Source organism: Oncorhynchus kisutch, linkage group LG20 (assembly GCF_002021735.2).
Source record: "Oncorhynchus kisutch isolate 150728-3 linkage group LG20, Okis_V2, whole genome shotgun sequence".
In the NCBI taxonomy this organism is placed as follows: domain Eukaryota; kingdom Metazoa; phylum Chordata; class Actinopteri; order Salmoniformes; family Salmonidae; genus Oncorhynchus; species Oncorhynchus kisutch.
Genome location: NC_034193.2, coordinates 13,934,985 through 13,959,803, shown reverse-complemented (window position 1 = coordinate 13,959,803; position 24,819 = coordinate 13,934,985). Strand labels below are relative to the sequence as shown.

Here is a 24,819-nt window from a genome sequence, read left to right as displayed (position 1 = left end):
GACAAGAAGTGTGAGCCTTGGGCAGACTTGAAGAAATTAGAAGTTGACAAGCAGATAAGCTTTGAGTCTGTGGACATGTCGATATGATTCCAGGGTCAGAGCACACTACTTCTCAGCTCTTATAATTATCCTCCTTCCTTTCCTCTGAAGATGTAATCTTCGTACATGCAATCACCCCTCTGTATTCAGAAATAACTGGGCTAACTCCATCCTCTGGTTAATAAGCCCAAATGACTTCACTGTGTGTACACTGGAATCACTATAAATCAGGCAACTTAGTTAAATCAATCAAATGGATGTTTGATATGTTCTCCTTCTAGATCCATTAAAAATGAATACCGTCTCCTGAAGTTCATCAATATCATAATGCTGCTTCTCAGAGCAGAAGCAAACACATGGAAATTGAACTGACTCTAATGTCAATTTGACCTGGGCATAGCATAGACTGGGGCTTTTGGATTTGGCATAGTTCTCTCTGCAAACAAAGGGATTTTTAACCATTTCGGAGAGGGAAAAAGGACTAGATGAATAGAAGTAGAAACAGTTTGATGAGAAATGTTTATTTCTGTTTCCATCATTAGGTTGAAGACATATTTGATATATTTGTGAAGGCAGCACTTGAACAAAGATTACTGCATTGGTTTTTCATGTGCTTATAAACATCACACGGCCATTACGAATATCGATTCAAAACCAGACCACAACCAGAATTGTTATTTCAAGACATGGCAAATATGCAGTATGCAGCAAACAGGATAGTATTTCAAATATCCCTAAAAAATGTAACAATCTGTATAAAAATGACAAAAATAACACTGTATTCGGGTCTGAGTGACTTTTATGATTGGGGCACAGGAAAAGGCCTACGTGGACAGCAAGTGCATCCCTGATCAAGACACCTCTGTGTCGCCGAGACATTTTCATAAACTCCTCTTAGGAAAGAACATTCTACAAGTGACAGTATTGGGAAAAGAGCATGTTTTATCCTAAGTAAACTCAAAATTGTTAGTATTCTGTATTTAAAAGAAACCTCATAGCTTACTGGTTGCAGAAACCTTTGGATGAATGTACAGTAGCTTAATAGAGAGAAGACCATTTCTAAGATGAAGCCAATTAATTGCGATGTTGCTTTCATTTGCAACACTTAACAAGAAACCAGTGGGTTACTGATAAATAAATGCAAATATAATGCTGAAATAAAGCGCAATTCAATTGAGATTTATGCCATGAATTAAGTCATTGGGGACAATACTAAAAAGTTCATTTTGTCACAAGTGAAAATACAAAAGTCACAGTTTTGTCATTGGTATGTGCAGATTGTTCCAGGGCCCCATCCATAGCTCCTCCTCATCGGAATACGTGCGATCGCTCTGAGATTCTAAAGGTTCTCTCACATCCTCATTGTCCACTGTTGACTCCTGCTCCTCCGCGTCCCACGTTCTCTCGCTCCTGGCCTTGGCGATGTTGGACTTGGACGCAATGCTCTCGGCTCCCGTGGTGCTGGAGGCCAGGGAGCCGCTGGAGGGCTGGGTGTTTAGGTTCTTGTCGGCTGAGGACGTGGTCGCCACGGGGCTGTTGAGCGGCAGTCTCTCCTCGTGAGTCACCGCCAGTTTGTCTAGTTTCTTAAAGTGCTTGCCCAGGCGCACTGGGGAGTTGACCTTTATGTTGTTTGAGTGGGCGGCCCGGCGGGTGCGTATGACCGAGCCGTTCTGTGCTAGGTACACGCTGCCGTTGACGTTGCTGTGGTTGGTCAGATTGGACAGCCGGTTCCTTTGGGGCTCCGGAGCGCTGTCCTCCCCCGTGGAACTGGTCTCATACTCCCTGTCCACCACCAGCTTGATCCGCTTCTTCCTCCCGTACTGAACAACAACAAGGATACACTGAGTGTACAAAACATTAGGAACACCTTCCTAATATTGAGTTAAACACCCCCCCCCCCCCCAGTTTGCCCTTAGAACAGCCTCCATTCGTCGGGGCAGGTGTTGAAAGCATTCCACAGGGATGCTGGCCCATGTTGACTCCAATGCTTCCCACAGTTGTGTCAAGTTGGCTGGATGTCCTTTGGGTGGTGGACCATTCTTGATACACACGGGAAACTGTTGAGCATGAAAAACCCAGCAGCATTGCAGTTCTTGCCACAAACCGGTGGGCCTGGCACCTACTACCACACCCACATTTAATGGCACGGAAATCTTTTGTCTTTCCCATTCACCCTCTGAATGGCACATACACATTCCATGTCTCAATTGCCTCAAGGCTTTAAAATCCTTCTTTAACTTGTCACCTCCCCTTCATCTACAAAGATTTGAAGTGGATTTAACAAGTGACATCAATAAGGGATCATTGCTTTCACCTGGATTCACCTGATCAGTCTATATCATGGAAAGAGCAGGTGTTCTTAATGTTTTGTACACTCAGTGTATGAGAGACATGAAGCTTAACATCAAGACACTATTAAAGACACTCAGTGCACATTGTCACGCTGGAGAAGGAGCTGTTGGAGGAAATGACTACATCTTCTGAGGTGAATTAACCACCATCTTTTGTGCTTCTTCACACAGACGGATGAGAAGCAATCATTAACCATTTACTAAGAGCTTTAGAAGAAGGAATGGGATTATCACATCAAAAGGACATTGCTTCCACTATTCATGAATGAAAAGGCAGCGGCTAAAAAGAGAAGAGGGGAAGAGAGGCCATGCGGTTTGGACTTTGTAATTGGCTAAAACGGCTTCTATTACAATAATACATTCCACACAAATAATTGCAAACGCAATCAAGGCATTCGGAGATCTTACTTAATGGGATCGGAATTCAATTGAATCAAGATGTTACGGCTTCATCTTCCTCTTCTTCCTCTGTGCTACGCTCCAAGCTGTTTCCATAACTACCGCTGGACGGTCTCGCCGTCGTGGCTCCCTCCTCATCATCCTCAGGGGTAGGGGGAAAGGGTCATCTGAGGCTGACCTCTGTCGAGCCTCGTCTCTTTCCTGTTGAGACCATTGTAAGGCTCCCACTGGACTTCTTGGATGATGACCCTTCACTCCTCGGACGACTCTCCGCTCTCAGCCTCCCCTTCCTCCTCCCCCGAGGACTCCTCCTCTTCCTTGCTCTCCTCTTCGATGGTGTTCTCAGGCCCTAAAGTGTGTGAGGAAGTTGTGGATCTAGCGCTTCTTATCCAGGTGGATCTAAAGCTCCTGGAGCTTGGGTCAGAGACTTACTCTGCTAAGAGATCTCTGTTCTGTCCCACTGTGCTGTGTATCAGAGGATGTTCTCCACTGTCCTGTCTACTCTGACTGCGGCTGGAGACCACAGAGGATGTCCTGCTGGACACAGGTCTGTGAAAGTGTCCCTGGCTCTGTGTCCACCTCTGCAGACGTCACACTCCTCTTGTGTTCCTCAGTCTCTGATCCTGACCTTTATCGGACTCTTTCTCCTCAGAATCCCCAGCCTCTCTCTCTGTCTGGGACTCCTATCTCAGACTACTCCTCAGAATCCCCATCTGACTTTGACCTCCTCTTCTCCTCCTCAGAATCTCCCTGGCTCTCCCCCTGATCTGGGTCTGAATCCACAGCCCTTTCCTGGGCCTCCTCTCCTCCCAAGTCTCCTCCAGAGTAACCCCTGCAATCCGTTGTGGAGGATGAAGCAGTGCTGCTCATACTCCTTCTGTCTGAGAAGGCCTCCCCTGGGACCCTGCCTCAGAGCTGCTGCAGTCCTGTTCACGACTGTCCCCCGCCAGGGAGGCCTGCCACCTCTATTCCCTCTCAGAGTCACTGGAGCATTGGGACCTGGAACCATACATTCTCTGCTCAGCTACAGAGCTCACACTGAAGATATCCTCCTCTCTTGAAGAGCCTGCTTGATATGTTAATACAGTTGAAGTCGGAAGTTTACATACACTTAGGTTGGAGTCATTAAAACTAGTTTTTCAACCACTCCACAATTTCTTGTTAACAAACTATAGTTTTGGCAAGTCGGTTAGGACATCTACTTTGTGCATGAAAAGTCATTTTTCCAACAATTGTTCACAGACAGATTATTTAACTTATAATTCACTGTATCACAATTCCAATGGGTCAGAAGTTTACCTACACTAAGTTGACTGTGCCTTTAAACAGCTTGGACAATTCCAGAAAATTATGTCATGGCGTTAGAAGCTTCTAATAGGCTAATTGACATAATTTGAGTCAATTGGAGGTTTACCTGTAGATGTATTTCAAGGCCTACCTTCAAATTCAGTGCCTCTTTGCTTGACACCATGGGAAAATCAAAGGAAATCAGCCAAGACCCCAGAATTTTTTTTGTAGACCTCTACAAGTCTGGTTCATCCTTAGGAGCAATTTCCAAACGCTTGAAGGTACCACGTTCATCTGTACAAACAATAGTACGCAAGTATAAACACCATAGGAACACATAGCCGACATACCGCTCAGGAAGGAGACACGTTCTGTCTCCTAGAGATGAACGCACTTAGGTGCGAAAAGGGAAAATCAATCCCAGAACAACAGCAAAGGACCTTGTGAAGATGCTGGAGGAAACAGGTACTGAAGTATCTATATCCACAGTAAAACGAGTCCCATATCGACATAACCTGAAAGGCCGCTCAGCAAGGAAGAAGCCACTACGGTTTGCAACTGCACATGGGGACAAAGATCGTACTTTTTGGAGAAATGTCCTCTGGTCTGATGAAACAAAAATAGAACTGTTTGGCCATAATGACCATCGTTATATTTGGAGGAAAAAGGGGGAGGCTTGCAAGCTGAAGAACACCATCACAACCATGAAGCATGGGGGTGGCAGCGCCATGTTGTGGGGGTGCTTTGCTGCAGGAGGGACTGGTGCACTTCACAAAATAGATGGCATCATGAGGGAGGAAACGTTTGACCCAAGTTAAACAATTTAAAGGCAATGCTATCAAATAATAATTGAGTGTATGTAAACATCTGACCCACTGGGAATGTGATGAAAGAAATAAAAGCTGAAATAAATCATTCTGACATTTCACATTCTTAAAATGAAGTGGTGATCCTAACTGACCTAAGACAGGACATTTTTACTAGGATTAAATGTGAGGAATTGTGAAAAATTGAGTTTAAATGTATTTGGCTAAGGTGTATTTAAACTTCCAACTTCAACTGTACGTCTTGGCACCTTCACCAACCACTGTTTCACCGAGGGCTTGGCCTCGTCCCAGGCCTGGAAGTAACTACCATCTATGACCATCTATCGCTGTTCATCCTCAGCATGCTGTCGGAGCACTAGGCCTTAATTCGTTCAGGGAAGTCCCCACCATCTCCTCCGATCATCGGAGAAGAAATTCAAGGGGAATATCCTGGCTTTGTTACAGAGGGTGGAGTGAGGGGGGCTCACCAGGAAATTGCAGAGTTTCATGACTGTCTTTAGTTTATGAGCAGCCGTAGAGGAGTGGTGGGGCCAAGGGAATCTGTAGTAGCAGCAGTGCTGGTGGTGGTTCCTGCACTGGCCTGGGACAGGGGGACTGCAGATCTCCAAGTACCTGTTGGGGGGGCCACTGAGGGGGCTTCGGGGTGGTCCTCTGCCCCACCTAGATGGCCTCCTCCCACCACGCATGGCCACCTATGTTACAGTCACATCAGCCCAAGCTACCGTTAAATCCACTGTTGACCATTAACCATTACTGACCCATTACTGAACCAAGCAGGGGTTCCTCCAGGGACATACTTTTTATTAAATTCAAAGGTGCATCATTTTGAATCATACAAATCTGCTACCTCTCCATCCGACTCCTGTGGACTGCAATAGTAGTAGCTCCCATCGTCTTCCACAATCACCTCTCCGTACTCATCATACAAGCCTGTCGGAGATATCAACTTCCTGCGACTGCCATACTGAGGCAGCTCATACCTGTAGGGAGACACGGTTTAGTTACACACTGTACTGACTGACACACATACACAGACAGACAGACAGACAGACAGACAGACAGACAGACAGACAGACAGACAGACAGACAGACAGACAGACAGACAGACAGACAGACAGACAGACAGACAGACAGACAACACACACACACACACGCAGCACGCACACATACATGCACGCATGCACGCGCACACACTCGCAGCCATAACATAATTTATTCAACCTCTGTCCATACACATTTATCAGTATAATTCTGCCATTCGTTTTTCAGAAGCGAGTGTGAAACAGAACATGTGATTGGGCCCGGGTCTCCAGTGGCTCCTGGATAACAGAACGAGTGAGAGGAGGGCAGTAAAGGAGGCTCCTTTGGGGATGTTACCATCATTACCCAAGACAGGCTATTCCTTTTTTTCCTCTGTCTTTGTTCAGCCTGTCTTTCTTGCCAGAGGGGGGCAGAAAGGGATAGAATAAGATCCAGGGCCCACTCACTACAGAGCGTAGAAGTCAATTCCCTATGAACCCAGATTAAAGACTGAGTGCTCCTAGGGAGAAACAGACCATCAGCTTAACAGGGCTGACTGTGACTGCCTGGACACAGGGTGTGGTGACCTTTAACTTATACTCTTAAGAAGTAAAGGAGTCTGGAAGAACCTTTTTGGTGGCCACACAGGCAGAACCTTTCCAGTTGAAAAAGGTATTTGAGGAACCTCTGTGTAAAGGTTCAAACAGGAACACTTCTGTGACTGGAAGGGTTCCATTTTTTAAAACCTTTTTTATAGGTAGCAGCCTATCAGATTGGAGGTGTGGCTTATTGGAGGTGTGGCTTTATGATAGTTATTTTTGGTCCCCCGTTAGCGTAAATGTCATTACTGTTCATCACGTTAAGTTCGTACACTACAATTGAAATGTTCCATGAATATCTATGCTTATTACATATTCTAGTATAATATGAACATTACTGACATACTGTAATAAAGTGTTAACTACTCCAACTTCAGGATTCACATAAGCTCTTGGGGAACTGAAGCTACAAACTCCTCACTGGCTCTACAAAACTGTCAGCGTTCAACCTTAACATTGGAAGACAATACAACAGAACAGATGAACAAGAATGTCATTTACTTTAATGGGTGGCACAAAAAAATACTGATCCGCAAGCCACGCCCCTAATAAGCCACGCCTTTGCTCCAGGATTCCTCCAGGAACACATTGCTACATTGAACCAATAAAGGTTCCTCCAAGACCCACTCAACTAATCGAAGATGAAAATATGAGTTCCTTGAGGAACTCCAGGGGTTTCTTGAGGATCTCCAAGGTTTCCTCGAGTCACCACTAATTCTAAGAGTGTACAGTACACGGTGTCAGTAGAGGCCAAATGGTTAAAAGGCTCAAGCCTCCAGCCAGAAGACTATTCCCCACATCTCAACCCAAACATGAGCCAAACTCTAATGTTATTCATAGTGGTTGGTGTGAAGCGAAACATTAGCATTTTGAGAGACCCGCTACATAGCAGAGAGAAAAATAACACAGCGGTGTGGCTGAAGTCAGAGGCTGGACGTTGTCATTAAAAGGTGAAAAGCTGCGTGTATGGAGAGAGAGCGTGAGGAGAGAGAGGAGAGAGAGAGTGAAGAGCGACAGGAGAGAGAGAAGAGAGAGGGAGTGAGGAGAGAGGAGACAGTGAGGAGAGACAGGAGAGAGAGTGAAGAGCGACAGGAGAGAGAGAAGAGAGAGGGAGTGAGGAGAGGAGACAGTGAGGAGAGAAAGGAGAGACAGGAGAGAGAGAGTGAAGAGCGACAGGAGAGAGAGAAGAGAGAGGGAGTGAGGAGAGAGGAGACAGTGAGGAGAGAAAGGAGAGACAGGAGAGAGAGAGAGAGAGTGAAGAGCGACAGGAGAGAGAGAAGAGAGAGGGAGTGAGGAGAGAGGAGACAGTGAGGAGAGAAAGGAGAGACAGGAGAGAGAGAGTGAAGAGCGTCAGGAGAGAGAGAAGAGAGAGGGAGTGAGGAGACAGTGAGGAGAGAGAGGAGAGACAGGAGAGAGAGAGTGAAGAGCGACAGGAGAGAGAGAAGAGAGAGGGAGTGAGGAGAGAGGAGACAGTGAGGAGAGAAAGGAGAGACAGGAGAGAGAGAGTGAAGAGCGACAGGAGAGAGAGAAGAGAGAGGGAGTGAGGAGAGAGGGGAGAGAGGAGAGAGTGAGGAGAGAGATTGAGGAGAGAGAGGAGAGAGAGGGAGTGATGAGAGAGGAGACAGTGAGGAGAGAAAGGAGAGAGAGGGGAAAGAGGAGAGAGATTGAGGAGAGAGATTGAGGAGAGAGAGAGTGAGGAGAGAGAGGAGAGAGATTGAGGAGAGAGAGGAGAGAGAGAGAGGAGAAAGAGAGAGGAGAGAGATTGAGGAGAAAGAGAGAGGAGAGAGATTGAGGAGAGAGAGGAGAGAGAGAGAGGAGAAAGAGAGAGGAGAGAGATTGAGGAGAGAGAGTAGAGAGATTGAGGAGAGTGAGGAGAGAGAGGAGAGAGAGAGCGAGAGGAGAGAGAAGAAAGAGAGAGGAGAGAGAGACACGCAGAGACAGTGAGAGGTAAATGTATCTGCTGCTACAGCATATTTAAATCCGAATCGTTCCGTCTACATCCGGGGTGTCAAACTCATTCCATGGAGGGCCTAGTGTCTGCAAGTTTGAGTTTTTTCCTTTTCAATTAAGCCCTCGAAAACCAGGTGTGGGGAGTTCCTTGATAATTAGTAACCATAATTCATCAATCAAATACAGGGGAAGAGTGAAAACCTGCAGACACTCGGCCATCCGTAGAATGAGTTTGACACACGTGCTCTATAACTATCATCCTCTCACTTGGGTGCTGGAGGGGCTTAATTCCACAACCCTCCATCTGCATCAACACTCCTTGTTGTTCTCCTGTTGTGAGATAACATGTGGACGATGCTCAATGTAACGTGCTAAGTGAGTGATTAGCCTGGCTATCATTGTGCCAGGAGACCTAAATGGGGTCTCTAGTGTCTTAACATGAAAATTATGGAATTCATCACAGGTGGCAACAAATGACAATTTGAATTATTTCGTCTGAAGCTATCATTATGTATTCTGACCTGAACGCTTCACTTCAAGGCTGTTCGGAAACTACTTCCGATTTTTCAGTCTGGAGGCCTGTTGTGTCGAGAGCTGTTTGTTATGGACGGGTATTTAACTCTAAATGAGTTTCTGGACTCTGCAGACCGACTGAGTTTCCCTGGTCTGAGGTGAACTGTCGGCACTCACAGGATCAGTGAGGCCTCCTTGCATGCAGCCATGCATGCAAGAAAACATGCACACACACACGCACATTCCCTTACCCATGGTCACAATTATAATAATCCTGGGTGTAATAGTCCTGGCCAGGATCAATACCAGACTCAATAGAGAGCTCCTGTTGTGGGTAAAGTAGAGGTATTAGTTAAAGACAATGAATTTGAAGGAAAACAAGAGAAGACCATCAAACAGGCTTTATTAAAGGAGGATTCTTCACTACTTTGGATAGCAAACGGACAGACAGACAGACAAGACAGGACAGGACAGGACAGGACAGGACAGGACAGGACAGGACAGGACAGGACAGGACAGGACAGGACAGGACAGGACAGGACAGGACAGGACAGGACAGGACAGGACAGGACAGGACAGGACAGGACAGGACAGGACAGGACAGACAGGACAGGACAGGACAGGACAGGACAGGACAGGACAGGACAGGACAGGACAGGACAGGACAGGACAGGACAGGACAGGACAGGACAGGACAGGACAGGACAGGACAGGACAGGACAGGACAGGACAGGACAGGACAGGACAGGACAGGACAGGACAGGACAGGACAGGACAGGACAGGACAGGACAGGACAGGACAGGACAGGACAGGACAGGACAGGACAGGACAGGACAGGACAGGACAGGACAGGACAGGACAGGACAGGACAGGACAGGACAGGACAGGACAGGACAGGACAGGACAGGACAGGACAGGACAGGACAGGACAGGACAGACAGACAGACAGACAGACAGACAGACAGACAGACAGACAGACAGACAGACAGACAGACAGACAGACAGACAGACAGACAGACAGACAGACAGACAGACAGACAGACAGACAGACAGACAGACAGACAGACAGACAGACAGACAGACAGACAGACAGACAGACAGACAGACAGACAGACAGACAGACAGACAGACAGACAGACAGACAGACAGACTAAACCACACAAAAACAACTCTAGACAATATGGAACACAAAGCTTTTACTATCTCATCCTGGAATATAAAAGGCCTGAGATCATCTGCCTTTGGCCTAAAGAGCAGGAATCCAGACTTCATGAAAGACATTGGAAATACAGACATTGTCATCCTACAAGAACCATGGTATAAAGGATATGGACCCACTGGTTGCCCTCTAGGTTACAGAGAACTGGTAGTCCCATCCACCAAACTACCAGGTGTGAAACAGGGAAGAGACTCAGGGGGTATGCTAATTTGGTATTGAGCAGACCTAACCTACTCTATTGAATTAGCAAAAACAGGACCATTTTACATCTAGCTAGAAATGAATAAGGAAATGATATCAACAGAGAAAAATGTCCTCATATGTGCTACCTACAGTATCAGACCAATAGAATCGCCATACTTTAACGATGACGGCTTCTCCATCCTAGAGGGGGAGATCAACAATTTACAGGCCCAGGGACATGTACTAGTCTGTGGCTACCTAAATGCCAGAACTGGACAAGAACCTGACACCCTCAGCACACAGGGGGACAAACACCTACCTGGAGGTGACAAAATCCCCTCCCCCATATTCCCCCCTAGAAACAACTACGGCAACATAACCAACAGAAATGGGTCACAACTCCTGCAGCAACTCCTGCAACAACTTCTGTTGGATGCTGGGTATGTACATAGTCACTGGTAGGGTTCGAGGGGACTTCTTTGGTATGTACACCTATAGCTCATCTCTTGGCAGTAGTACTGTAGACTACTTTATCATTGACCTGAACCCAGAGTCTCTCAGAGCGTTCACAGTCAGTCCACTGATACCCCTATCAGATCACTGAAAAATCACACTCTATTTGAACAGAGCTATGCTAAATCAGGAGGCATCAAAGTCAAAGGAACAGAATAATATTAAGAAATGCTATAGATGGAAGGAAAGTATTTTGGAAAAGCAAATTATCCATTAAAATAACATCAAATTGATCAGAAATACAGTGTAGACATTGTTAATGTTGTAAATGACTATTGTAGCTGGAAACTGCCGATTTTTAATGGAATATCTACATAGGCGTACAGAGGCCATTATCAGCAATCATCACTCCTGTGTTCCAATGACACGTTGTGTTAGCTATAGAGGTCGACCAATTATGATTTTTCAACGCCGATACTGATACCGATTATTGGAGGACCACAAAAAGCCGATACTGATTAATCAGACAATTTATATATATATATATATATATATATATATATATATATATATATATATATATATATATATATATATATATATATATATATATATACACAGTGCCTTGCAAAAGTATTCGGCCCCCTTCAACTTTGCGACCTTTCGCCACATTTCAGGCTTCAAACATAAAGATATAAAACTGTATTTTTTGTGAAGAATCAACAACAAGTGGGACACAATCATGAAGTGGAACGACATTTATTGGATATTTCAAACTTTTTTAACAAATCAAAAACTGAAAAATTGGGCGTGCAAAATTATTCAGCCCCTTTACTTTCAGTGCAGTAAACTCTCTCCAGAAGTTCAGTGAGGATCTCTAAATGATCCAATGTTGACCTAAATGACTAATGATGATAAATACAATCCACCTGTGTGTAATCAAGTCTCCATATAAATGCACCTGCACTGTGATAGTCTCAGAGGTCCGTTAAAAGCGCAGAGAGCATCATGAAGAACAAGGAACACACCAGGCAGGTCCAAGATACTGTTGTGAAGAAGTTTAAAGCCAGATTTGGATACAAAAAGATTTCCCAAGCTTTAAACATCCCAAGGAGCACTGTGCAAGCGATAATATTGAAATGGAAGGAGTATCGGACCACTGCAAATCTATCAAGACCTGGCCGTCCCTCTAAACTTTCAGCTCATACAAGGAGAAGACTGATCAGAGATGCAGCCAAGAGGCCCATGATCACTCTGGATGAACTGCAGAGATCTACAGCTGAGGTGGGAGACTCTGTCCATAGGACAACAATCAGTCATATATTGCACAAATCTGGCCTTTATGGAAGAGTGGCAAGAAGAAAGCCATTTCTTAAAGATATCCATAAAAAGTGTTGTTTAAAGTTTGCCACAAGCCACCTGGGAGACACACCAAACATGTGGAAGAAGGTGCTCTGGTCAGATGAAACCAAAATTTAACTTTTTGGCAACAATGCAAAACGTTATGTTTGGCGTAAAAGCAACACAGCTCATCACCCTGAACACAACATCCCCACTGTCAAACATGGTGGTGGCAGCATCATGGTTTGGGCCTGCTTTTCTTCAGCAGGGACAGGGAAGATGGTTAAAATTGATGGGAAGATGGATGGAGCCAAATACAGGACCATTCTGGAAGAAAACCTGATGGAGTCTGCAAAAGACCTGAGACTGGGACGGAGATTTGTCTTCCAACAAGACAATGATCCAAAACATAAATCTACAATGGAATGGTTCAAAAATAAACATATCCAGGTGTTAGAATGGCCAAGTCAAAGTCCAGACCTGAATCCAATCGAGAATCTGTGGAAAGAACTGAAAACTGCTGTTCACAAATGCTCTCCATCCAACCTCACTGAGCTCGAGCTATTTTGCAAGGAGGAATGGGAAAAAATTTCAGTCTCTCGATGTGCAAAACTGATAGAGACATACCCCAAGCGACTTACAGCTGTAATCGCAGCAAAAGGTGGTGCTACAAAGTATTAACTTAAGGGGGCTGAATAATTTTGCACGCCCAATTTTTCAGTTTTTGATTTGTTAAAAAAGTTTGAAATATCCAATAAATGTCGGTCCACTTCATGATTGTGTCCCACTTGTTGTTGATTCTTCACAAAAAAATACAGTTTTATATCTTTATGTTTGAAGCCTGAAATGTGGCAAAAGGTCGCAAAGTTCAAGGGGGCCGAATACTTTCGCAAGGCACTGTATACATATATATTTGTAATAATGACAATTACAACAATACTAAATAAATAATATAATACAGAAATAAAATCAATTTAGTCTCAAATAAATAATGAAATATGCTCAATTGGAGAAGAAAGTAAAAGTCCAATATGTGCCATGTAAAAACGCTAACGTTTCAGTTCCTTGCTCAGAACATATGAAAGCTGGTGGTTCAATATTCCCAGTTCTTCAATATTCCCAGTTAAGAAGTTTTAGGTTGTAGTTATTATAGGAATTATGACACGTTGACTATTTCTCTCTATACCATTTGTATTTCATATACATTTGACTATTGCATGTTTTATAGGCACTTTAGTATTGCCAGCCTAATCTCAGGAGTTGATAGGCTTGAAGTCATAAACAGCACTGTAATTCAAGCATTGCTAAGAGCTGCTGGCAAACACAAAAATGCAAATGACTGATTGTTATGAAAACTTGAAATCGGCCCTAATGAATCGGCCATACCGATTCATCGGTCAACCTCTAGTTAGCTAATCCAAGTTTATCATTTTGAAAGGCTGATTTGATCATTAGAAAACCCTTTTGCAATTATGTTAGCATAGATGAAAAATGTTGTGCTGATTAAAGAAGCAATAAAACAACTTTAGACTCGTTGAGTATCTGGAGCGTTAGTATTTGTGGGTTCGGTTACAGGCTCAAAATGGCCAGAAACAAAGAACTTTCTTCTGAAAATTGTCAGTATATTCTTGTTCTGAGAAAAGAAGGCTATTCCATGGGAGAAATTGCCAAGAAACTGAAGATCTCGTACAACGCTGTGTACTAGTCCCTTAACAGAACAGCGCAAACTGTCTCTAACCAGAATAGAAGAGGAGTGGGAGGCCGCGGTGCACAACGGAACAAGAGGACAAGCACATTAGAGTGTACTGGCCTTCTAAGCAGAGTTGCAAAGAAAAAGCCATATCTCAGACTGGACAATAAAAATAAAAGATGAAGATGGGCAAAAGAAGACAGACACTGGACAGAGGAACTCTGCCTAGAAGGCCAGCATCCCAGAGTCGCCTCTTCACTGTTGACGTTGAGACTGGTGCAAAGTTCTCCCTCGCCCTCCGTTTGGCAAATCTGACCGTAATTCTATCCTCAGATTCCTGCTTACAAGGAAACATTTAAGCAGAAAGTGGTTTAATTTCAAGTGTACTGTTAGCTAGCTAACGTTAGCTTGCTGGGTCGCTAGCTACCGTTGTGTATGATCTTATTCTTCGTATCTCAGATACATTTGCTTGACTAGTTATAGCCATAGAACCTGGTTGGTTACCTACCTGCAGATTCATGCAGGGTAGTAACATAATGAGTTGCGATTATTGTCCATTGTTTTGCTAGCTTGCTAGCTACATGTCTTAACAAAAGACTCTACTCTAATTTTGACAAAGTATCTTCATTTCAAGTTAGTGTACTGTTATCTAGCTAGCTAACGTTAGCTGTATGGCTCGCTAACTAATGTTACGTCATGCGTTAGATTAATTGTTTACCTAGCTAGCTATCTAGCCACATTTCTTAAGAAAAGACTCTCGTCTTATTGTGCCAGAGCGCAGAATAACTGATACATTTTTTAACACTCAACACCCGTTGAATATGTCTGGTGTCAGTAAATGTTGGCAACAAAGCATAATTCAATTGTTGCCAGCAGCACAGTTACAATCAAAAACGCTTTGGATAACATGAAAACTGCCTAACCAGGTCTGCTAGGGGGAGTAAAATGGTCAGATTGGGATGCTCTCTCATTATATGTCTGGAAGTAGCTAGCCAATGTTAGCCAGTTAGCTTGGGTGCTTGACTGTTATTGTGAGGTCAGAGCTTTCGGAACAATCCTACTTATTGGCCAGAGCGCCCAGTGTGTGCTCTGAACGTGAAACACTCTGAATTTACGAACGGACAGTCTGACAGCACAGTTGGTATCTGGTCACCAATGCACTGGATAACATAACCAGCTCTGCTAGGGCGAAAAATGTTCAGTGAGCTGTTCTCTCTCTCTCTCTCTCTCTAAGAAGTCTGGAAGTAGCTGGCAAGTTAGTACAGAACGCTCGGATCAACCGGCTTAATAGGGTGTGAACAATGCTGAATGGGTGTAGACAAAGAAGGGCTCTCCAATAGGAGTACCAAAACACTGAAAGATGTTTTTTTCAAAAGTGAGTTTACAAGTTGATCAACTTTCGAAACAGAATTACTTTCCCATTGTTTCCTCAAATGCAGTGTATGATATACCATTTTGTAGCTCTGAGTCTTTACTTTTATCCGATGTAAAAAACAGAAATTCCAGAATCCAGTTGGTGAGTCACATTTCTTTCCACAGGGCCGGGGGGTGAGACAGGGATGCAGCTTAAGCCCCCACCCTCTTTAACATATATATCAACAAATTGGTGAGGGAACTAGCAGTTTTCAGCACCCGGCCTCACCCTACTAGAATCGGAAGTAAAATGTCTACTGTTTGTTAATGATCTGGTGCTTCTCTCCCCAACCAAGGAGTGCGTAGAGCAGCACCTAGAACTTCTGCCCAAAAAGGGTCCAGTTGCCAGGACCAAGAGTACAAATTCCATCCAGACACCGTTACCCTTGAGCACACAAAAAAACTATACATACTGTACCTTGGCCTAAACATCAGCGCCACAGGTAACTGGGTAAAAAGACTTGAATCAGTTATAGAACCCATTGCCCTTTATGGTTGAGAGGTCTGGGGTCAGCTCTCCAACCAAGTGTTCACAAAATGGGACAAACACCAAATTGAGACTCGGCATGCAGAATTCTGCAAAAATATCCTCTGTGTACAACGTAAAACACCAAATAATGCATGCAGAGCAGATACCTGCTAATGATAGCATGCATTTTTAATCCAGAAAAGAGCTGTAAAATTCTACAGCCACCTAAAAGGAAGCGATTCCCAAACCTTCCATAACAAAGCCATCACCTACAGAGAGATTAACCTGGAGAAGAGCCCCTTAAGCAAGTTTGTCCTGGGGCTCTGTTCACAAACACAAACAGACCCCACAGAGCCCCAGGACAGCAACACAATTAGACCCAACCAAATCATGAGAAAACTAAAAGATAACTACTTGACATATTGGAAAGAATTTACAAAAAGAACAGCGCAAACTAGAATGCTATTCAGCCCTAAACATAGAGTATTCAGTGGCAGAATACCTGACCACTGTGACTGACCCAAAATTAAGGAAATCTTTGTCTATGTACAGACTCAGTGACCATAGCCTTGCTAATGAGAAAGGTCGCCGTAGGCAGACTTGGCTCTCAAGAGAAGACAAGCTATGTGCACACTACCCACAAAATGGAGCTGCACTTCCTAACCTCCTGCCAAATGTATGACCATATTAGAGACACATATTTCCCTCAGATTACACAGATCCAAAGAATTTGAACACAAACCACATTTTGATAAACTCTTATATCCACTGGGTGAAATGCCACAGTGTGCCATCACAGCAGCAAGATTTGTGACCTGTTGCTACAAGAAAAGGGCAACCAGTGAAGAATAAATCCATATTTATGTTTATTTATTTTCCCTTTTGTACTTGAACTATTTGCACATTGCTATAACACATAATAAGACATTTGAAATTCGGAAATTCTGTGAGTGTAATGTTTTACTGTAATTTAATTTTTTATTTTATTTTAGTTGAATTTGACCCCTTTTCCCCCCCAATTTCGTGGTATCCAACTGTATTTAGTAGCTACTATCTTGTCTCATCGCTACAACTCCCGTACCGGCTCAGGAGAAACGAAGGTTGAAAGTCATGCGTCCACCGATACACAACCCAACCAAGCCGCACTGCTTCTTAACACAGCGCCATCCAATCCGGGAGCCAGCCGCACCAATGTGTCGGAGGAAACACTGTGCACCTGGCAACCTTGGTTAGCGCCCACTGCGCCTGGCCCGCCACAGTAGTCGCTGGTTCGCGTTGAGACAAGGATTTCCCTACCGGCCAAGCCCTCCCTAACCCGGACGACGCTAGGCCGATTGTGCATCGCCCCACGGACCTCCCGGTCGCGGCCAGTTACGACAGAGCCTGGGCGCGAACCCAGAGTCTCTGGTGGCACAGCTGGCGTTGCAGTACAGCGCCCTTAACCACTGCACCATCCGGGAGGCCCTTATTTTTTTTATTGTTTATTTAACTTTTGTGTATTATCTATTTCACTTGCTTTTGAGATGTTAACATATGTTTCCCATGCCAATAAAGCCTTTGAATTGAACTGAATTGAATTGAGAGAGATAGATAGATAGAGAGTATTCTGTACCTCCGGTCTCAGAAGAGAGGGCCTGAGCAACTGCTGTTGCTGCCGGAGAGAGAGTGGACAGTTGAGGAGGAAAAGACAGTCAAAGGGGAAATAGATAAGAGGTAGGTTTCATTAAACAGATAGTGGATCAATGCAAATATGGATGGGGAAGGGGTAGCAAGCGAGGTCAGGGGGAGTTTCATGGGAAATAGACAGAAGAAACAGCCTGTGTCAATGAAGTATAATAAGAGAATTTCATAACCAAAACCCAAGGCATTTAATACAAAGGGATGACAGCTTCCGCCATCAGCCAAACCTCTCCAATATCTGTGCACCACATCGCCTCCCCAAATATAAGGTGGGAGGTGCATTGGAAGTTCATTTCCATATTTAGTTTTGGTCCTTCTATCAACGCTGTGTCTACAGATAACAATGTTAAATAAACTGACAAGTAGGTTCCCCATTCAAAAGCAGCAACGCCAATTTCAGAGGAATGGAAACGCCAACGTACCTCATGATGTCCATACCCGCGCCTGTAGAGGAAGAAACATTGTGGAAATCAGTAAACCAGATTGTCAAGATAAAGATTGTCAAAAATAAAGTTTGTCAAGATAAAGATTGCTTGAGCTTGTATTACTTACTGTAGCAGTAATTGGCTGCTTAAATCAAAAGCAGAGAGTGGTCTCCCTTTGCTAATTTTTCAGTTTCAAGTACATGAGAATTGTAAAGAATTGCCTCCTTTTGGAAGGCAATAATATGAATTATTCAGTGCTCTTAAATATATTCTACCCCTACCCCTCACTAAGAGAGAGAGAGAGAGGGAAAGAGAGGGGGACAGAGGGACATTTAATAATCCATAGAATCTAACCACTTCTGTGAAAATTGGAAAACTCTAAACAAACAACAAAACAAAGAGTTATCTATCCAAAATGGAGATGTATGGATAAACCACTTCTCCAATCTTTTTGGCTCTATAACAAAGAACAAACAGCAAAAATGTACATGATCAAAGACAAATCTTAGAAACAACTATTAAAAACTACCAGAACCCACTGGATTCTCCAATTACATTGAACGAACTACAGGGCAAAATACACACCTTCCAACCCAAAAAGGCCTGTGGTGTTGATGGTATCCTCAATGAAATGATAAAATATACAGTGTACAAATTACAATTGGCGATACTAAAACGCTTTAACATCATCCTCAGCTCTGGCATATTCCCCAATATTTGGAACCAAGGACTGATCACCCCAATAAACAAAAGTGGAGACAGATTTGACCCCAATAACTACCGTGGGATATGTGTCAACAGCAACCTTGGGAAAATCCTCTGCATTATCATTAACAGCAGACTCATACATTTCCTCAATGAAAACAATGTACTGAGCAAATGTCAAATTGGCTTTTTACCAGATTACCGTAAGACAGACCACGTAGTCACCCTGCAGACCCTAATTGACAAACAAACAAACAAAGAAACCAAATCAAAGGCAAAGTCTTCTCATGCTTCGTTGATTTCAAAAAAGCCTGGGGGCCTGCTATACAAATGGATGGAAAGTGGTGTTGGGGGAGAAACATACGACATTATAAAATCTATGAACACAAACAACAAGTGTACAGTTTAAACTGACAAAAACAAATTTCTTTCCACAGGGCCCTCTTCAACATAAATATCATCAAATTGGCGAGGACACTAGAACAGTCTGCAGCACCAGGCCTCACCCTACTATAATCTGAAGTCAAATGTCAAAGAGTCTAAGTATAGCCAGTTGGAATTTGTTGTCTGTATATTTTATCATTTCATTGAGGATGCCAACACCACAGGCCTTTTTGGGTTGGAGGGTTTTTTATTTTGTCCTGTAGTTCATTCAAGGTAATTGAATAATCCAGTGGGTTGTTGAAGTCTTCAATAGTGGATTCTAACATTTGTTTTTGATCATGTACATGTTTTTGCTGTTTGTTCTTTGTTATAGAACCAAAACGATTGGAGAAGTGGTTTACCCATACATCTCTGTTTTGGATAGATAATTCTTTGTTCTGTCTATGGATTCTTCAATTACATTGAACTGATTTTTGACATGCTGTTCCTTCTTTTTCCGTAGTGTATTTCTGTATTGTTTTAGTGATTCACCATAGTGAAGGCATAACCTCAGGTTTTCTGGGTCTCTATGTTTTTGGTTGGACAGGTTTCTCAAAATCTTTCTTAGGTTTTTGCATTCTTCATCAAACCATTTGTCATTGTTGTACATTTTCCTCATGTTCTTTTTAGATTTGACTCCCACTCTCACACACACACACACACACACACACACACACACACACACACACACACACACACACACACACACACACACACACACACACACACACACACACACACACACACACACACACACACACACACACACACACACACACACAATCAGACCAAGATTCTCTGGTCTGATTGAACTCTTTGGCCTGAATGCCAAGCGTCACGTCTGGAGGAAACCTGAAACCATCCCTACGGTGAAACATGATGGTGGCAGCATCATGCTGTGGGGATGGATGTTATTCAGCGGCAGGGACTGGAAGACTAGTCAAGATCGAGGGAAAAATGAACAGAGCAAAGTACAGAGAGTACCTTGATGAAAACCTGCTCCAGAGTGCTCAGGACCTCAGAGTGGGGCGAAGGTTCACCTTCCAACAGGACAACAATGCTAAGCACACAGCCAAGACCACTCAGGAGTGGCTTAGGGATAAGTTTCTGAATGTCCTTGAGTGTCCCAGCCGGAGCCCGGACTTGAACCGGATCAAACATCTCTGGGGAGACCTGAAAATAGCTGTGCAGCGACGTTCCCCATCCAACCTGACAGAGCTTGAGAGGGTCTGCAGAGAAGAATGAGAGAATCTCCCCAAATACATATTTGCCAAGCTTTTAGTGTCATACCCAAGAAGACTCGAGGCTGTAATCGCTGCCAAATGTGCTTCAACAAAGTACTGAGTAAAGGGTCTGAATGCTTATGTAAAGGTGAAATTTCATTTTTAAATTTATTTTTGCTAAACTTTCTATCAACCTGATACTGGTTGATTGTCTTTGTCATTATGGCGTTTTGTTTGGAGATTGATAAAAAAATATAAAAAAATACATATATATATACACATTTTAGAATAATGTAACGGCTCTGAATACTCTCCGAATACATACAGGATGTGACTGTGTAATACATCTGTAAAGTTTGCAAGTTGAATTCCTTCATAACATATTCCTTCAAATGAGATCGCTCTTTAAGTATACACTTGTTAGCACAATACTGTGCGCTACTCTAGAATCCGCATAAAGAAACTATGCGCATTTTCCCACGAGTGGTATGTTTCTACCAAGCATACACTACCGTTCAAAGGTTTGGAGTCACTTAGAAATGTCCTTGTTTTTGAAAGAAAAGCACATTTTTGGTCCATTAAAATAACATAAATTTGATCGGAAATACAGTGTAGACATTGTTAATGTCGTAAATGACTGTTGTAGCTGGAAATGGCAGATTTTTTATGGAATATCTACATAGGCGTACAGAGGCCCATTATCAGCAACCATCACTCCTATATTCCAATGGCATGTTGTGTTAGCAAATCCAAGTTTATCATTTTAAAAGGCTAATTGATCATTAGAAAACCCTTTTGCAATTATGTTAGCACAGCGGAAAACTGTTCTGATTAAAGAAGCAATAAGATGGGCCTTCTTTAGACTAGTTGAGTATCTGGAGCGTCAGCATTTGTATGCTCTATTACAGGCTCAAAATGGCCAGAAACAAAGAACTTTCTTCCGAAACTCGACAGTCTATTCTTGTTTTGAGAAATTAAGGCTATTCCATGCGAGAAATTGCCAAGAAAGTGAAGATCTCATACAACGCTGTGTACTTGTCCCTTCACAGAACAGTGCAAACTGGCTCTAACTGACACTAATAGAAAGAGGAGTGGGAGGCCCCGGTGCACAACGGAACAAGAGGACAAGTACATTAGAGTGTCTAGTTTGAGAAACAGATGCCTCAACTGGTAGCTTCACTAAATAGTACCCGCAAAACATCAGTCTCAACGTCAACAGCGATGAGGCATTTCCAGGAATGCTGGCCTTCGTTCATAGATGACCAGCAAACGTTCATAGATGACCAGCAGGGTCAAATAATAATAATCACAGTGGTTGTAGTGGGTGCAACAGGTCAGCACCTCAGGAGTAAATGTCAGTTGGCTTTTCATAGCCGAGCATTCAGAGGTCGAGACCGCAGGTGCGGTAGAGAGAGAGAGAGAGATTCGAAAACAGCAGGTCCGGGACAAGGTAACATGTCCTGTGAACCGGTCAGGGTTCCATAGCCGCAGGCAGAACAGTTGAAACTGGAGCAGCAGCAGGTGGACTGGGGACAGCAAGGAGTCATCAGGCCAGGTAGTCCTGAGGCATGGTCCTAGGGCTCAGGTCCTCTGAAATGTCTTATGCGGTTTTACAATTGAACTTGGTTGAAATTACTTGAGAGAAATGAATACTTTTTTTCTTTTAATGAAATGGATAGGTCAAATTCTCTAGATTATCTTCATCTTTAGGTGACCATAAAACCTTACAATTACAGGCTAAGTTATGACACGGAACAAGACTAGCCATGCATTCATATATAAATAAATATCAATCAACATTTCAGAATGAAAACAACTCCCTTGAAAAAAATACATGACAACAATAAATGACAAAAAATGAAAACACAAGAATGAATGAAGAATGGAATTGCAAAAGAACACAAAATGAAGAAGAAAAAGAAAAAGTCACTGAACAGAAATAGAAGGAGAGAGTCACATTGCAGTGGACTGAGAGGGGAAGCGTTTCTCCAGCTCTTCCACTAAGGAGTTCATTTTGATGTTTGGCTGGACGTGTACCTGTTTGTACTGTTCTCCAAACGGAGCATCAGCCTGCACCTCTGCTGTGGTGGGGACTACAGTCTCTGCAATGTCTAGTTCATCGTAGAAGGAGTACACAGAATCAACAGACCCTTGTGGCTTCAGGACGCTCCTTGGAAGCATCGTTTTTCTTGTCTATTTGATTGCACATGTTGGAAACAGATTTCTCGATGTTCTGTACGTTCTTCAGGATCCCCTTCAGCTCCTTCATGGGGAGCTCGGGGTCGATGGGGAGGGGCGGCGGGGGAGGGTGCAGGGACACAGGTCTCAGGGTGGTCATAGCGGGCGAGGGGGAGCACAAACGCAGATGATCGATTGAGGGGAGGGGACATGGGAGGAGGGAGAGGCGGAGGAGGGGCAGGGAAAAGGTTTTTGCCGTAGTTAAGGGTGGAGGGGGAATTGGGAGGAGGCATGGAGGGGGGAGGTGGAGGGAAGCTGGGTGGGGGAGGAGAAGGGGGCACGTCTGGGGGTTCAGGGATGACCTCGTAGGGTTCGGTTCGGTTTCTACCCAGAATGGAGTCCAGAGACTGGCGGTCCTCTCTGTTTCTACCCAGAATGGAGTCCAGAGACTGGCGGTCCTCTCTGTTTCTACCCAGAATGGAGTCCAGAGACTGGCGGTCCTCTCTGTTTCTACCCAGAATGGAGTCCAGAGACTGCCAGGCCTCTCTGGCACGGTGCTGGGTGCTGTCGAACCCCAACCCCATCAGGAAGTCGGCAGAGAGAGACCCCTGGGAGTCACGGCTTTGCCTCTGCTTCATCTCCCTCTTGGCCTGCTGCTCAAACTGGCCTCTTCCTTCACGGACATGGGCTTGGGCTCCATGTAGGTGCTGTGCCCCAGGTTTCCCCAGTCCAGGCCGTCCAGATTTCCCCAGTCCAGGCCGTCCAGGTTTCCCCAGTCCAGGCCATCCAGGCTTCCCCAGTCCAGGCCGTCCAGCATGTACTCCAGCATGTACTTACTGTCCTTCAGCTCAGTCATCAGCAGCTCCAGCTCCCGGGTCCATCACCACCTGTCTCCTCAGAGCATCACACATCTCCTGCCTGTGGAGCCTGGAGGGTAGGGTCCAGGAGTGGCCCCGCAGTTGAAATTCAGGAAGGGGCCCTCTCTGAGGCCCACAGGGTTCCGTGGGGGGAGAGGGGGATATGTCCCCAGGAGGTCCATTGTCCTCTGTTGCTGCCCCAGGATCTCTGGGCTGCTGAGAGTGCCCGTGCCTTCGTCAAACAGGGGGTTCTTGGTGGTTTAGGGGTTCTCGTCTGAGAATAACGTGATGTTACTCTCGGACTTGAGCATGTTGTTGAGGAGGATCCCATTGGCACTGGAAAGCTTGTGTGCAGCGATGGCCCCTGTGGCAAGTGTGCTTTTGAGCCTCTGGCGGTTATCCTCCTCTTTTTTGCTTTTATGGAGACGGCAGAGGAGAAAAAGACTTGAAATGATAGAAGGAGGAAAACTGTGATGAGAGAGATAACGTCCAAAGAAAAAGTTGACCATTTACACCTTACTACCACCAAATAAGCTTAGCGACCTATCTCCTCTCCTAAAACGTTGCAAGGCGAAATAAGACAGCAACTGCCAGACTGAATGGGCTCATTGTAATGGCCGGAATGGAATCAATGGAAGGGAGTCAAATGTGTGGTTTCCATATGTGTGATGTGTCTGATACAATTCCATTTATTCCATTCCAGCCATTACAATGAGCCAGCCCTCCTATAGCTCTTCCCACCAGCCTCCACTGATCTACATACAATTTAAGGGCCTGCTACTTGAATAATAAACAACAACAGACAAGAAGCAGAGACTAAAGGAAAACTCTAATGAGCAACAGTTACAACCTAGCGCTACAACACAAGTACTCACTTCACTCTGGAGGCCAAGGAAGAGAAATGAGGCAATAAGATAGACAGATGAGTATAGCAGGAAAAGCAGGGCGAATCACAGAAATGCTACACACTTGACTGCCGGTAATGGCAGATTTCATTCTCTGAATGTCCACCGCCTGGTTGATGGCTGACAATTGAAAAAACGATTCGCTTTACCATTGCATTGTTTTTGATCAGAGAAGGAGGAAGCTACAAGTGAGCACTAAGGGCTCCTTGATCAGCAGAGCGGTTGACCAGTTCATTCTAAAGTAACCCTAGGTCTGTTCTCTATGTGATCAGGACATATCTTATGGCTTTGCAGCAGCACATGAAGCCACACGCTGTACTGCTCAATGACTGAGCCACTCAACAACTTTATCGATAAAATAAATTGTGTTTCGCCACGGCACTTGAATAAGTATTTCAATTATCTTCAATTGACATGAATTTCCCCCTTGTTTTCAGAGAGCTGGACAGTCTGTTTTGAAGTCAATCGTACTCCATCTTGAACAGTAAAGAATAAAATAAGAATCATTTTCCAGATGGTATTTTCCTTGCATATGAAATTCTATTAGGTTTATGGAAGCGAGCATATCTAGAATGCAGGAAACTGCTGAGCCATGGAATGGTGATAACAGCAGTGAAGAACTACACTGAAGCACAGCATGATTTAACCTCCACAGATAAACTTAAAACA

At 44.2% G+C, this 24,819-nt stretch overlaps 1 protein-coding gene across 3 annotated transcripts in view; it reads right to left on the bottom strand.

The window, feature by feature from the left end:
* Positions 1 to 539: 539 nt before the first annotated feature.
* Positions 540 to 24,819, bottom strand: part of LOC109865117 (protocadherin-15-like) — a 295,294-nt gene continuing 271,014 nt past the window's right edge. For all 3 annotated transcript variants that reach the window (XM_031799628.1, XM_031799630.1, XM_031799629.1), the window contains 5 exons: positions 17,857 to 17,878; positions 17,367 to 17,405; positions 9,237 to 9,310; positions 5,751 to 5,883; positions 540 to 1,859 (listed from right to left, as the gene is read on the bottom strand). In XM_031799628.1, the coding sequence (XP_031655488.1) occupies positions 1,290 to 1,859; positions 5,751 to 5,883; positions 9,237 to 9,310; positions 17,367 to 17,405; positions 17,857 to 17,878 (838 nt within the window). In that variant the 3' untranslated portion in view covers positions 540 to 1,289. The remainder of the gene's footprint in view (positions 1,860 to 5,750; positions 5,884 to 9,236; positions 9,311 to 17,366; positions 17,406 to 17,856; positions 17,879 to 24,819) is intronic.